The following is a 15,456-nucleotide window of genomic DNA, read 5'->3' as shown; positions in this document are numbered from 1 at the left end:
ATCTTTTGGTATGCTATGGAATCCATTTTACCATGTATTGGAACTAAATTTCCTGTGCCATTAGAGGAAAAACAGCCCCATAGAAGGATATTACCACCTCCATGCTTAACAGCAGATATGGTGTTCTTTTATTTGTACTCTTCAGCAGACTCTCCAAACGTGACGACTATCAGCATGACCAAATAGCTCGCTTTTTGTTTAATCACTCCACAAAACCTTTCACTAGAACTCATAGCCAATGTTACATTTTCCTAAGACTGGCTTTTCCTTGGCTTTCAACCATTGAGACCTTCACCATGCAATACTCGACCTATGATTGAAATGGAAACCCCAGTGCCACTTGCAGCCAACTCACTTTGAATATCTTTGGCAGTCAATATGTTAACCTATTAACCTTCCTCACAATTCTTTTACTTATTGTTGGTGAAAGAACTTTCTTTCTTCCAGACTGATGGAGCGTTGTGACAGTATGTGGCAAAGTGTTTTGCAGTGCACAGGTGTAGAAGTGAGGCAATGTGTAACAGATAACAGACAACAAAGTTCATGGTCCAAACAATTCTTCATTGGTTCCATTTTTAATCCAGGTTGTGGCGACCGTAAATATTAATCCCAGGCAATATACAGCAATGTCTACTGCACAGTTCAAAACCACGGGTTACAGTCCCTAAATAATAAACACAGTAGAAACATACACAAAGACACAAACACAAAGTCCAGAGTGAGTGCTAACGTGCAAGTGGTGAAATACAATTTATTAGTGCACAGTGGTGAAGTGTTGTCTGGGTTGGTGCGGGCCTTAAGCGACAGCTCCCGGTACGTGTTAGCCATCTAATAAGAACAAACACAACAACAACTGCAGCGTACAAAATTGAAGGCATATGAAAGAAAAGGTTTTTAAAAATTGTACACAAAAAGTTTTAAAAAATTTTAAAAATATTTTATTTTCACAACGTTTAGGGCAAAAGCCCTTCTTCAGCTGTTTAAAAAGAAAAGTAAACACAGTGCAGTAAACTTGATATTATTCAAGATTTATAATTATACAAAAATTCTGTGGATGGTGTCATGATTATTAGAATAGAATGTTCATTCCCAGAGATTCTAAAGTTCCCAGTTTGAAGATAGATGAAATGGTCACCGTATTAGTTCAGAGATGATAGACAAATAGATGGAGATGTGATACCTTTTATTGGACTAACTTAATAATAATTATTCACAAGCTTTCAAGACCTCAAAGGTCTCTTCTTGAGGTGAAAGTAGGAAAGAGTGGGTGCGTTAAGTAAGTGAGCGGCTCAGAGCGACACAGTAAAAGAATCAACTTAACGACTTGCTCAGTTCCTCTCCTGTTGAGATGCTCAGAGCGCTCCTGAGCATTTCTCATCAGTGATCAGAGGGAGCGAACGGAATGGCCACCTGCAGGAAACAAGTGGAGATTCTCAAATATGTTTGTCAAGAACGATGAACTGATTTCGACTTATGAAGTTATGTATTACTTGGCTAAATAAGATGGTAAAAATGGTTATTTTCGAATTTGTATCGTTTAATTTCTTAAAGACCTTTGAGGTCTTCAAAGCTTGTCAATAATTATTATTTAGTTAGTCCAATAAAAGGTATCACATCTCCTTCTCTTTCTCTACCAGTTTGAAGATAAACATTCGTTCCTTTTGTTTCCGAGCAACATTTGTTCCATAGAACTGACTGATCACACAGACTGTGATGTTTTCAGTAGTGTGATCGTCACTGTTGAAATGATGGCCGACTGGAAATGCAGTGGTGTTAATGCGAATGCTTTTTGTAAAGTGTTCTACAAACCGGTATGCTAAACGCCTTTTAGTTTCCCCAATATACAATTTGTTGCATTTCCTGCAGATAATGAATGCGGTAGTAGACTATTCCTTTAAATGTACATGTACATTGTTCATGAATGTTGAATGAAGATTTAATGCCTCTAATCTCTATTTCAGAATTAATGTATTTATAGGTATTACATTGTGGTCTATTACATGGAAATGTGCCTTTCTCAGAAGGATGAATAGCGCGCACACAGACACACACACATATGTTTGGCAATAGCTGTATATAGCTTTTTATTTGTTATATAATTTTTGAAAACTTACAGCCTGTGAAGAAACTTTTTTTTTTTTTTTTATAAATTTGCGTACCAGTTGGTGAACTGAAGTATGTTCCACTTTATTAATTTTCTCTGTTCGCTTTAATAAACGCAATACATAAAGCTACACTGGCACAGAGCGTTGATGTGGTGAACTTGCTTTCTAATCACCCTGTACATTGAGTGCTCATGGATAGAAGCACTTTCTCATAAGCTATCTGTAATAATTAAGAATTTTTCATTCAATAAATTGGATGACTGGAAGATTTTTTTCCTGTATTAAATACAAATCATAAGTGCAATTTCCAATATCCTTGCAGATAGTATTTGCTCTTCCCAGGCCATTTCACAAAAGACATTTTAAAGTTTCGTTGTTCAGATTAATTTAATTTAGTCCGTCTTCACTTGTTTCGTAATATTTCGACTATCTCAACTGTTTGTTCTTTCAAAAAAATCTAACAATAAGTATTGTATTTTATTTTTCTTTAGCTCTATAAGATAACACAGATTTACTCAAAGCACTGTTATCAACATATAACTAATGGTTATACTATTATTCGAACATCCTTCAATTGTGCTGTAGACAACGTTTCACCATTCAATTGTGTACATTTACCATTGAAACCATTTGTATATTACTGAGACTGCATGTAAACAAAGCACCATTGAAATACCACTATGCCTTTTTCTACCATTAAGAACACAATTTGCTGACATTATTTATCATTGCTTACCATTATCCTTGAATTGTTAAATGTTTGACAGATATGGCTGACAGGTGACAAGGGTGTTCAGGCTACATTGTTCAGTTTTCTCTTTCTGAATGGTGGTTGCCGTCTGGCGCAGAACGCTGCACTATGCTGTTTACTAGCTATAATTTGATTTATATGAAAAAAAAAAAAAAGACCACTTACTGTAGAATTGTACAGATGTTTTAAAACGCACTAATACATTTTTTGTTGCAGACTCGCCTGTTTGTTTGGAACCACCTAGCAACAATAACCGCAGATGTGACGTCACGCTGAAGAAGCGCAATGCTTTTCTTTTCCAAGCCGCCATATTGGTTGACCAAAATAAGATCTTGGGTTTATTTCAGTGCGGCTGTAGCCGTTTTACCATGTGGCACAGCCAGGTTGACTGACTCTGGAGCCAAGCACAAACGTTTCTCTCTTGCATTTCGGGTAAGTTATGTTTTCACGTGTAGTGTTTTAAAAATAAATACCGTATCCAGATGCAGACGTTGACAACCATAGTGTTCACGTACAACTATATTAATTACTACATGTCTCAATTAAAAAAAAAAAAAAAAACAAACAAACAAAAAAAGAAACTTAAACCCAAAAAGTGCTGCACGTGTCGGGTAAAACAGTACGGAGGCGCACTGATATTAAAAATAGGTCCACTGCTAATAGATAATAGACTGTTACATTTTGTAATGCTTCTCAAAGAACAATGAAGGTTTGCCGGAAGGGGATGTATTATTTTTTGTTCTCAGGCCTGGATATTGAAAGGTGATTCCAGAACGAGCAGTTTCTTGCATGTCTTTGATTTGTAGTACTGTACTTTTGAATTGTTAAATGGTTTTTGCGAGACCTGACACAGAGATTTTTGTAAATACTACACCGTCCTCAGAGTGAAACTATTGGATGTAGCCGTTGCTACTGCTATTACAAGTGAAAACTAATACTTTAAAAAATTACAGCACATTAACAAATGGAACTTTTAAAGATTAAATCTCTTAGTAAAAATCATTAAATTTAATATACATTTTTTCTGTGAATGTGTTATTTAAAATGTATGTGTATAAATGCAGGAATCAGAATGTATCACATACGCTGTCTGTCTGATTTTATGGTCTTATCATCATTTGACACTACTATCAAGTTTGATTGGTTGGTATTGAAAATGTGCCCTCGAGTTGCCTGAAAAATAGAACTTCGCCCTAAGTGAGAGACGTGTTGCCACAGTTGTCACGCTAAGCGACCAGTCAGCAACATCTACCGTTGTCAAAAGTCGCCGTGTGTCCAGGCCTTTATGAAATGTCTAAAGCTAAATTACCCCCATTTCCTTTTTCCAAATTTAAGGTCAATACCAATGTTAGCTGGTTTCACAAACCCTGATAAGGACTAATCATAGGTAACATTAGGTAGTTGAAGAGCTGTAAAAATGTTAATGAAACAAAAACAGGTTAATCTGAGTCCAGTCTGGCTTTTATCAACCAGAATAAGTTTTTTTTTGAGTGATCCTAAAAAAATCTACAGATGGGAATCAGTCAACTGCTTAATATAAATTATTCTTCCCCTTTTCATCAAGGAAGGAGACTGCTATGTTTGACAGTGATGATGACAGCCCTCAGCTCTCTGCACAGGCTCTGGCTGCTCTGCAAGAGTTTTATTTGGAGCAGCAGCAAAAAGAGACCTCTGTGGTTGACAAGTTCTCTGTTGGGGCCATTGAGGAGGACTGGGTAAGGAGCTGCTGGTCATAAATGTTTTCCTTCCTACCATTGTGTTTGTATGTGTCTATTATACTACTTTTATGTAGGTTACTGACATACTTGTTTCTTTTAACAGCAACTGAGCCAGTTTTGGTATAGTAAAGAAACGGCAGAGAGCCTGGCAAAAGAAGTAATATCTGCAGCTGGAAAGGGTGGCAAGTAAGTCATTTACATAAGTCATTCACGTTCCAATGGTATGTGCTGGTATGAGTAGGCTTGCTACTTTTCGATTTTTTTCGAAGTTTGACTGAAAAAAATTGATATACGATAAACGTTGGTAAAACCACTCGCAATTTTTTATATTCTTAAAAAAAATAATCATTTAAAAATCCTCTGTAGCTTGTGTAGTTTTTATACTTGCTGTCTGTATTGTCTCTGTTCCGCTCTGAACGGCTGGGGGTCGCTGTCAGTTATCTCAGTGGTCTGTTAGCACTGTAGTTTCACCCTGTTCTGACAGTTCTTGTTGACTGAAGCAATGCTAGAATGCTCTCATTTCCCAGCTACAGCACCTGTCATTCAAAGCACCTTCTTTGAAATTAGCGGGTTAAGGTGTACGTAAGCTTTTGCTTTAGGTATATTGACAGTTACTAGTTTGATTTGGGGCGCAAGAGACGGCTGAAGTCTCCGCGGCAGGATGAAGCAGGCCCGTCTGCCTTGCCGTCCAGTGACTCTGAGTCTGGCTGTGCTGAAGCAGGAGAGGGGGAGCTGAGACTCCAAATAAGTACAAGTTAGTTCTGTTCAACTATCTGATATTTTGTTCTGTGCATATTGTTTTTACTGGTAAATGTATGCTATAAAGGTCTGTGTAATACACTTTTATATGCTGTGTTTACTACGGTTTATTTGAGACAATTTTTAATTTACAGCTCAGCTGTGACCAAACGTTATTTAAATTAGAATGTTGGTAACCATGTTTTTTTTGCATGTTGACTATGATAAAGGGGTTTCGCTAAATGAGTCTTTTTTTTTTTTTAAAAAAAAGCATGAAGGTCAGTTACCCATTCTCTGCTTGAATTCAAAAATAAAGATAAAAAAAAACCTGTAAATTCTTTCTAAACTAAACGTCGATATTAATTGTCGATTTGGCAAAAAAATAAAAATTGAATAGTAGCAAGCCTAGTTATGAGCCAACCAGCATCTAGATGCTGTGAGTTTCTCTTAATTATATTCTGTACTTTTTAAAATAGGTGTGAAGTGTTGGTTTACTATTTGTAATCTCCATTTTCACCCTGCTGAAAAATCTTGTTTGTAATCACTGTTGTCAGATTAACAGAAACCATGTTTCATTATTGTAACTAGACATGGAAATATCAGTATCAGACAGTCTTCATTGTATACTATTAGGAAAACCAAGTTTGGGCCACATGACCAAATATTGTGGTTGAAAATGGGATGTCTATAATTGGCCCATATTATTTTTGTTTATACTTTGTGACCAAACAACTAAATTCCTTTGACAACCCATATTTATTCATTTCCTCTGCACCTTTTCAAATTTATTTCACAGTGACTTATGTTTTCCAGAATTGCCTGCATTAGTGCTCCAAGCATCTATCAGAAATTGAAGGAGTTGCAGAATGAGGATTTTTCTGCATTTGTGCTGGAGTACGACAGACGTTTTTCAGTGTACGGAGATGAATTTGTGTTCTATGACTATAAAAATCCTCTCAATTTGCCGGAGCACTTTGAACCGAACAGTTTTGACATTGTTGTCGCTGATCCTCCCTACCTCTCTGAAGAGTGTCTTAGCAAAACAGCAGAGACTGTCAAATTCCTTACCAAGGGAAGGATTCTGTTATGTACAGGTAAGTACAGACTGTAATATAACTGGATGATATAGGGTTTGTTATTGTGTATCTAATTAAGTATCCTTTCAGTCTAAAATACTAATGTATCCCTGCAGTCTTGTTTCTTGTAGCAAAGTAATCCAGGTACAAATATATGTTTTGTGTGTAAGAGTTTTTGTAATGTATTTAAACAAAAAATACACACTTATTTATATATAATTCAGCAGTTTGGTATTGATTTTTAAATGTTATTTTCATCTTATTTCAGGTGCTGTCATGGAAGAGCAAGCAGCAAAACTCCTTGGTTTAAGGATGTGCAAGTTTATCCCGAAACACAATAGAAGCTTGGCCAACGAGTTCAGGTGCTACATCAATTATGAATCCAGCCTAGACTCTTGACTTAATCTCTCCCAGTCTATAATTGTGTGTCATTAAATGGATGTATTCCAAACACAATTTGGGGACAGATGAAGTTCCAGTGCAAAGTTTGCTTATCTTGGAATATATACCGAGCATCAAAAGAAACATATCCCTTATATTTAAGCATCAAAAGAAACATATCACTTATGTTTGGATAACATTCACTAAATGTGATCGAAAAGTGACAAACTCTGTCGATCTTGGGCAGGTGTTCTGACTCTTGGTCTCCCAGTTCGTGGCCTATCATTGACAATGTCTGGTTATACCATCTTGCCAGGTTTGAAACTGCGGGTTGTGAGCACCCAAGACGACGAGCCACAGTACACTGCCCCAGTCCAGCCTCCAACGTGCCGATTGCACAGACCCGCTGTTCTCTTGACAGACATAGCATATAGGTTTTTTTCTGTGATTTTTCTTTATTGCTTTTATTCAAGTTTGTAATTCAACAGCTGAAATCACTCCATATCCAGTATCCAATCAGCTGTCTCACTAATTAGGTGTATATGCTTCAGTCTTAGTCATGCAAGCGTGTCATGGTCAAGGATGAATGATCGAGTGATAAAAAAACTAAACAAAAAACATTTTGTCAAAGTCTCATTTATATACTTTTTTTTTCTTTTTTTTAATAAATGTTATAGTAGTGATGTTTCTTTTGTTGCTCGGTTTATAATGTTTTACCAAAAATGCCATATCAGTCATTAGAATTTTTTTTTGTTTTTGTTTATTTGTACAATGCTCAACAAGCATGCATTTTAAATGGTAAAAATGCATCAATAAATTGAGAAATGTCTTAAGCCTGCTAAGTCATAGTAGGCATCTCTGCTATAAGATAGTCAATGACAGTCTTCCGGAACAGGAATATTGCATAGAGGACTATTCCTAACTTTGATAAATGTACCAGATCTCCACAGATCTGGTAACTCAGAAATATTTTCTTTAAATTTGAACTGTGAAAAGTTTAAAAAAAAAAAAAAGGTTGTTGGAGTGGTATTGAGAACCGCTCCGATTTAACTGTGAGCAGTGGCTCTTTTCCATTTGTCTCTTGTACGACACACAAACTGCTTCTTAAACTTTTAAAATCGTAAAATAAATCTTTAATTAAATAACCCAAAATATAATTTGAGAGGAAAATGTGTTGTGGAATTTCTCTTCATTGCCACTTGGTGGCAGTGTTTTCAAGATATGTAATAAAAGAACATATCAAGGTGTCTGTATTCAGTGTCCATTGGATAAATCAAATGCAATCCTGTTATGTAAATAATAAATATTTAGGCCAGTGCATTTACCTTTTGGATTTTTTATATTCTTGGATTATTTTGAAGTATTTAAAAAAAAAAAAAAAAAAAAAAAAAAAAGTGCATTATTTAAATGAATAATGCAAGTCAACAGATAAGATGTGTAAGCTTCACATAGTAATCGTTTCTAAAGGCTTGATTTATCAAAATATATCTATCTATCTATATATATATATATATATATATATATATATATATATATATATATATATATATATATATATATATATAGTATAGATATATAGATAGATAGATAGATAGATAGATATATACTGTACACTGGAAAGATGTACTAGCTCCCAGATTTACTAAGTATAACCCTGTTTTCATTAAAAGAAAGACATGCATTGCTACTGTGAACTATGGCTGAAAGTTAAGAACATAAGAACATAAGAAAGTTTACAAACGAGAGGAGGCCATTTGGCCCATCTTGCTCGTTTGGTTGTTAGTAGCTTATTGATCCCAAAATCTCATCAAGCAGCTTCTTGAAGGATCCCAGGGTGTCAGCTTCAACAACATTACTGGGGAGTTGATTCCAGACCCTCACAATTCTCTGTGTAAAAAAGTGTCTCCTATTTTCTGTTCTGAATGCCCCTTTTTCTAAACTCCATTTGTGACCCCTGGTCCTTGTTTCTTTCTTCAGGCTGAAAAAGTCCCTTGGGTCGACACTGTCAATACCTTTTAGAATTTTGAATGCTTGAATTAGGTCGCCACGTAGTCTTCTTTGTTCAAGACTGAACAGATTCAATTCTTTTAGCCTGTCTGCATATGACATGCCTTTTAAGCCCGGAATAATTCTGGTTGCTCTTCTTTGCACTCTTTCTAGAGCAGCAATATCTTTTTTATAGCGAGGGGACCAGAACTGAACACAATATTCAAGATGAGGTCTTACTAGTGCATTGTACAGTTTTAACATTACTTCCCTTGATTTAAATTCACACTTTTCACAATGTATCCGAGTATCTTGTTAGCCTTTTTTTATAGCTTCCCCACATTGTCTAGATGAAGACATTTCTGAGTCAACAAAAACTCCTAGGTCTTTTTCATAGATTTCAGTTATGGTTCAGTTATGGTTGTACTGCAAGATTGAGAGGTTTAATAAAGATTAAATTAAATGACCACTGTGATTTGATGTTGGGTGTCATCGTTCTGTATGTATAGTGTTTGTCTGTGACACCATTTCTCTTGGTGTCAAGTATTTCAGATACATTTAATATGCTGTAAAATAGTTACAGATGGTTTCACAAACCACGATGCTGCACATGAAACTGTACATTCATATAAACCAATTACTGTATGCTACCTTAAATCATCCCCAGTTCACTGTACATTAAAACAAGACAAAGTTATACAAATCATTACTACCTACTAGCTATTGCATGAAAAATGTATCCTTATTCTAGCTTTCTGTGGACTGTAGTACCTCCTCACCAACTTTTAATGTTACACTCACAATCTTAAATCTACAAGTATTTAACTTACTTGGAAATGTAAACTGAAGCACATATTTATATTCATCATTTGTTACAATAATATTAAAATGCCAATACACTTTTGCAGTACTAATACTATTAATGTATATTATCAAACTGTTAGTAATACTTTTATTTTGTAGTGTCGTTAATACAGTTAAGTATTTGAAGTATTTTTTATAATTTGAAAGATATTCCATTGCTCTATTGAGATTCATCCCCTTTGTCAAGCTGAGGTTTCAGCTCTCCTTTCTCTAAAACAGAGTTATTGCTTTCTCTTTCCTTCTCCGGCCCTGTCACACAAGTGCACCCCACTGCAATAGAAATGTAGTTTTCTGTGTAAATGTAGCGCCCCCCGCCACAGGACGGGGTACGACGTAAAATGACGGAAGGCATGTAGACCGGGGTGCTGCGAAACTGCAAAGTCTCCTCTCCGAAAGGTCCAGCCAGGCAGCCCTTGCACAGGCAGTAGGCTTCTGGGAGGTATTTTGGGTATCTTGTGGCGTCATATGAAATTCTATACAATGGGGGGGGGGGGGGGGGGGAAGAAAGGCCAATTATTTAATGAAATTCAACTGTTAATGCAGAAACAAAGTTGAAGTTGATACCTTTTATAAGACCAGCACAGAGCCTAAAAATAACTTCTGGTCCAATAAAAGGTATCAACTTCAATAATGTGTGTGTGTTGTTTTTTTTTTTTTTTTCTAGACCATGTCTTAGTCTTTACAACATTGTTGAAAATAGAACAGTGGTGTGCTGGTTTCAATGATGTAATTGATGTGGCATTTTTCAAAGGGAAGGGAACTTAAAAATCTTAAGAAAGCAAGTGTGTCGTCCACTACCACGTCTTGGTCATCAGCTTTCTCTTAAAACCATGACATATGTCAACATTATGTATAGAATAAGAAATGTAAAAAAGTAATGTAAAATGGTATTCATGACCTAGATATAATTAGGTAATCAAATGAGGTGATAGTATCATGGTAAAATATATTAAAATGACTGGAAGAAACTTCTGTTCTCAAGATGTATGAGAACGCCCCCCACAGCCCCAGAATCTAATAATCTTAACGTACACTAAATAATGTTAATACTAAGTTTCACCACAATTGGATAAGCGGTTTTATAGATATGTAGAAAAATGTAGTGACATATGTATTAATGACTTCCTATATGTAGGACCGCCTCCAATATAACAATTTTGTTTTTTTTTTCTTGTTTTGCTTCTTGGTACCTATTCACCTCATGTGATGTAGGTTACATGGTCTGATAGTAGCAAGGCCATTGCGCATACATTTACAGCACCGAAAGTTGACAGGTATGAAGCAAAATAAACTTTTAATTCTATACGACTGTATTAAAGTTAAGTATAAAAGCCAATCAAAAGAGAAAAAACCATCAGCACTAGGGACACCACTGATAATGGTAGAGATAACAGGTTCTAAAATTACCCTTCCCTTTGGCACTGCCATTACTGTGTGTGGAAAGTGAGTATTACCTGTAAGCCCATGGAGAGATGCTGTGGATGTTTACAGGGAGTCTGGACTTATCTGAGGCAGGGCGCCCGTTTGTGGGGCAGGTGAGGTTCTCCTTCTCCAGAGGAGCGAGCTGCAGCGTGTGGTGAAAAGCACTGAACATGCCTGCCGACAGCCTCCCAAACATCTGCTGCAGAATCTCCTCCGGTAGATCCAGACATGGCCGAATGCGTGGAGGCCGCTTGGCTACTTTTGCACACTCCGAATTGCTTACCAGTACAAAAAAGGCTGCGACAGCAGCAAGTGTTGCTGGAAACTAAAATACAACAAAAAGCAAGGAGGCCTCAGTGGTAAACAAAGTGCATGCTGGAAGACAGCAAAGTTTGAGCTTCCTACCGTTTATTGCTTTTCTTCAGATTCTGGACAGCAAGTAAATAATATTATTGCTGATGGCTGTACAGCTGTCAAATGAAATATATTGCCTTGACTGTGTATATAAAATAGCACATTACAAGTGTAATTACCCTAAAAATCAGGTCACAGTGCTCTGAAAAGAACAATATAAAAAGCACATTTAACAGCACTGCTGTTACTGGTGGTCCTTAATGTTCTGGACACTGTGGACTTAATTATTTGTTGAAAATGTATTGGAATTCACAAAGAAATCACCTTGCTGATTACATTGACCTCTAATCACTAATCTTGGACTATCTAATGTTACCTTATGTAAAGCAGTTCAAGACTATGGTAATCTGGTTCTCTAAAACCACCCATTAAATGCTGATAGGGTTACAGGGCCATTATATAAATTCTTTCATTTGAAAAGTCATCAGTATCAGACTAATGGCAAGCTAAATCATTTTTAATAATCAAACTTCTATCTATCTATCTATCTATCTATCTATCTATTATTATTATTATTATTATTATTATTATTATTAGTTTATTTGGCAGATGCCTTTATCTCAGGCGATACACAGGTGTTACATGGCAATACAAGGTCACAGTACAATATTTAAATACAGTATCATTTACAGTAAGTGCAAATACTAAATGCACCATGAGATAAAATGTAATGTTTTAAGTTAGGATTAAAAACTATTTGTATCTGATTTGGACAATTTTTTGTGGGCTTTTAGATGCAAACAAGGTGTTTCATCTCGAATTCAAACACATACACACATGGATACAACATTTCATTTTTGCTTTTTGAACAAGTGGTAGAATCAGAACTTAGTCTATCTAAAACAGTTATGAAATAAGAATGATTTCCATGTTATGTTTTATTTGGCCTGTAAGAATCCTAAAAATCAACAAGTCTTCCAACAAGATTTGGCTCTACCCACAGTAAATATTGGCTGTGTGCTATGGCGTAGCAACACAGTAATTTCTATAAACCACTAAAAGGAGTGTGGCACTACTTTGCACACGTGAAGCCCTTATTACATTTAGATTAAACGGGGCTGTCAATGTGTAGTGGTTCTAAAATGGAAAAGGATCATAAAATGAACTTTAAGTAACTAAGGGTTAAAAGTCTGATCTAACCTACAATTGTCATTTTTATTAACCCTTATTAGTGACTATTTCAACTTTTATTTCTGATAATATTCTTAACCTTAAAAACGTCTCTTAATATGCACAGCATTATAGACCACCAAAAAGGCTTAGTAAAAACAGATTAATGCGCTAAAAAAGATACTATTAGACATGTGACAATTAATATTCCCAAGTGAATAAACTAAATATAAAGTGAACAGCTTTCAATACATTTTCAACTGGTATTACTCAACTAGTGTGCTGTAGAATATACAACCGGTGACTATTATGATCTCGCTGAGGTACACACGAACTGTAGAGGAATATGCCACTCTGAATTCCATATAAAGACGACATGCGCACTTTATATTAAATATTTTTACTCAGTTTTCATAAATCGGGAAAGCATACAACTACTGAGGCACGGAATATAACTTGCAGTAGCTTATGCATTGTTCATGTTTTTTTAAGATGGCTATTAAAAAATACTACTATTATATGACAAACGACGTTCTACTTTTAAAACAACGCCAATTTAACCAGTACACATAAAACTAATAAATACACTATTCTACATTCTTAATTCCTTTGATTTCTGCATAAATTCTGATGTGGAAAATCCGCATCTAGAACAACCACTAATACAACAGTATGTACACTTTTTTGTAATACTATTATTTTTGTTCTTACCTTATTACCATGCATATTGGATACTTTGTAGAAGTGCTGTATCAATACGAGGAAACAGCCTCAATAAACTGCCAGCCTTGGTAAAATCTAACTGACATAGTGGTCTTTGGAAATTTGCCCGGATTTGCACGGTGCAACGAATTTGAAAACTATTTCCGAGTGTACATGCTAATAGTCCCATAGGAGGGGTTTCAGGAAACCACTGCTGCGTGGTGGAGGAAGTGAGCCTGGCCCTGCTCGTACGCCTCCACCTTACCCTCCCTCCATAATATCAATTACAGTGTGTCGGCTTGCCAGTCTGTAACGCCGTTAAGAAAAATAATCAGATACTGCATATTGTTAGCACGAAATAAGGTACGTTTTGTAATCAGACAAACAACTTGCCAAATGTATTTTGAATCAATAATCGTTTAAAAGCTAAGTGCCCCATGCTTAGAGGTTGGCCAACATGAACTCGTTAAGTGCCATTGTCCTCATTTAAGAAAAGCTACTTTGTAATTTTTGGAGCATTTTTAACTAGCATCTACCTGTTATTGTGAAAAATGTAATGTATCAAATAACATGAATACAGCTTGTGTTCTGTTTTTTAAAGAACGGGTTATTTGATACTTAATGGGTTAAACGTACTGGTCTTCATGGACCATTCCCGTTCGTACAGGATGGGAATTCGTTGCCTCCCTGCGTGCGGTGTACTAGGCATCTCTATAATAATAATAATAATAATAAATAATAATAATAATAATAATAATAATAAACACCGCATTACTTCAATTTGGCGCCGCCCTCGTATTGACGCCACAGTCATATATCAGCTTTATAATAAAGGCTGATCTCGAATAAACGCCGATATCAATCAAGAAACATTAAGGTATTTTTTTCTCCCCCTCTAAAAAAAATACACTTGTAGTAAACAAATAAACGCGCAACACTCACTATGTACATGTAACGCCCCCGAATGGACGAGAGCCTCAATCTAGCACCTAAATTACAAACTAATGTACACACACGTAGTAAGCACATTTTATTTTCTGGTATTACAGTTCTGAAAGAAAATCCAAGATAAACTACGTACAGAACAGCAGTCCTTCTGAAGTTCTTATAGGTGGTTTTGTTCTTTCGTTTTTAGTTCAATTGTAATTCCCATACTCAATCCCCTACAAATAAAAACAAGGCGTTTACTATCTATGAGAAGATTTAATTTCATTTTCTCTTGCAGATAAATTACAAACCAGCAAGTTACAGTGAGATAAAATAAATAACCGAGAAGGATATATTGTAGTTTTCCACTGTGCATGGATCTCCTCAGTCAGGCAAAAGGCTCTCTTTGGCACCCGGAACCAAGGAGGTTCCAGCTGTGGGTCTGGCTATCAGATGTGGTTGTGGGTACATTGTAGTGCTAGGGCGGACTCCACTAGGTCCTTGTATAGCTTTAAGTGGAGGTATTTCCAGGCTTAGTGTCTGGCTAAAATGCATGACCCCATATCTTGCCCTATGCCAGTCATCTTACAGTTTCTGCAAGAACTGCTTGTTGCTGGTAGGTCACCTTCTACTTTGAAGGTGTATTTAGCGGCTATCTCTGCTTTCCATGCCACCGTAGATTCAATATCTCTGGGCATGCATTTTTTGGCTATCCGGTTTCTTAAAGGCGCTCAGCAATTAGTGAGTTGCAGGCGCTGTCTGTGCACAGCTCCTTCATGTGTATGTGGGAGGATGGCAGCAGGATGTCTGCGCACCAACCCTGCTTTCCTCCCCAAGGTGATCAAAGCCTTCCACGTTAATCAGTCTGTGGAACTGGAGTCCTTCCATCCACCTCCGATTGCTTCAGCAGAGGATGAGAGATTTAATTTCATCTGCCCAGTGCAGGAATTGAGATGCTACATGCATAGGACAAAAGCTCTTTGCTTTAAAAAATCAAGAATAAGGGCAATTGCAAATCATAGTGATGTGAGATTTCCTTCTGTGGTGCAAATATAGATTTGCTGATTGATGTTGACTTCTTCTTTGGTTTTTGTTTTTTTAATTTAGTAGTTGACAATTGTTTTTATAATTTTTTCTCCCAATTTGGAATAGCGAATTATTTTTAGGCCCAGCTCACCGCTACCACCCCCGCGCTGACTCAGGAGCGGTGAAGACGAACACACACTGCCCTCCGAAGTGAGTGCTGTCAGCTTTTTTTCACA

General features: G+C 36.4%; 2 protein-coding genes across 3 annotated transcripts; one reads left to right on the top strand and one right to left on the bottom strand.

Annotated features, from left to right (window-relative positions):
* Positions 1-3,145: 3,145 nt before the first annotated feature.
* Positions 3,146-7,075, top strand: eef1akmt1 (EEF1A lysine methyltransferase 1). Of its 2 annotated transcripts, none has more exons than XM_041258814.1 (5): positions 3,146-3,288; positions 4,425-4,571; positions 4,678-4,760; positions 6,126-6,406; positions 6,657-7,075. In XM_041258814.1, exons 2-5 carry the CDS (start codon positions 4,434-4,436, stop codon positions 6,785-6,787), a joined length of 633 nt encoding a protein of 210 aa, XP_041114748.1. In that variant the 5' UTR covers positions 3,146-3,288; positions 4,425-4,433; the 3' UTR covers positions 6,788-7,075. The 2 variants fall into 2 exon arrangements, with proteins under 2 accessions (XP_041114748.1, XP_041114750.1); XM_041258816.1 differs by having other exon boundaries at positions 4,421-4,571.
* A 2,006-nt stretch (positions 7,076-9,081) lies between these two features.
* LOC121320539 (interleukin-17D-like) lies at positions 9,082-13,493 on the bottom strand. Its single transcript, XM_041258945.1, has 3 exons — positions 13,277-13,493; positions 11,074-11,366; positions 9,082-10,092 (listed from the first exon to the last, which is right to left on the bottom strand). The coding sequence occupies exons 1-3, from the start codon at positions 13,289-13,291 to the stop codon at positions 9,780-9,782; spliced, it is 621 nt and encodes a 206-aa protein (XP_041114879.1). The 5' UTR covers positions 13,292-13,493; the 3' UTR covers positions 9,082-9,779.
* Between the last annotated feature and the right edge of the window lie 1,963 nt (positions 13,494-15,456).

The sequence above is a fragment of the Polyodon spathula genome, chromosome 9, assembly GCF_017654505.1.
Source record: "Polyodon spathula isolate WHYD16114869_AA chromosome 9, ASM1765450v1, whole genome shotgun sequence".
NCBI classification, from domain to species: domain Eukaryota; kingdom Metazoa; phylum Chordata; class Actinopteri; order Acipenseriformes; family Polyodontidae; genus Polyodon; species Polyodon spathula.
The sequence above is the reverse complement of the archived record's forward strand: the minus strand, read 5'-3'. Positions and strand labels throughout refer to the sequence as shown.

What these genes read in the sequence shown, in the direction of transcription:
- LOC121320539 (XM_041258945.1), bottom strand. An exon ending in ATCTCTCCATGGGCTTACAG is followed by an intron (nt 10,093 to 11,073) that starts GTAATACTCACT and finishes CCCATTGTATAG; the next exon opens with AATTTCATATGACGCCACAA.
- eef1akmt1 (XM_041258814.1), top strand. Translation starts at nt 4,434, where the DNA reads ATGTTTGACAGTGATGATGACAGCCCTCAGCTCTCTGCACAGGCTCTG. An exon ending in GGGCCATTGAGGAGGACTGG is followed by an intron (nt 4,572 to 4,677) that starts GTAAGGAGCTGC and finishes TTCTTTTAACAG; the next exon opens with CAACTGAGCCAGTTTTGGTA. An exon ending in GCAGCTGGAAAGGGTGGCAA is followed by an intron (nt 4,761 to 6,125) that starts GTAAGTCATTTA and finishes TATGTTTTCCAG; the next exon opens with AATTGCCTGCATTAGTGCTC.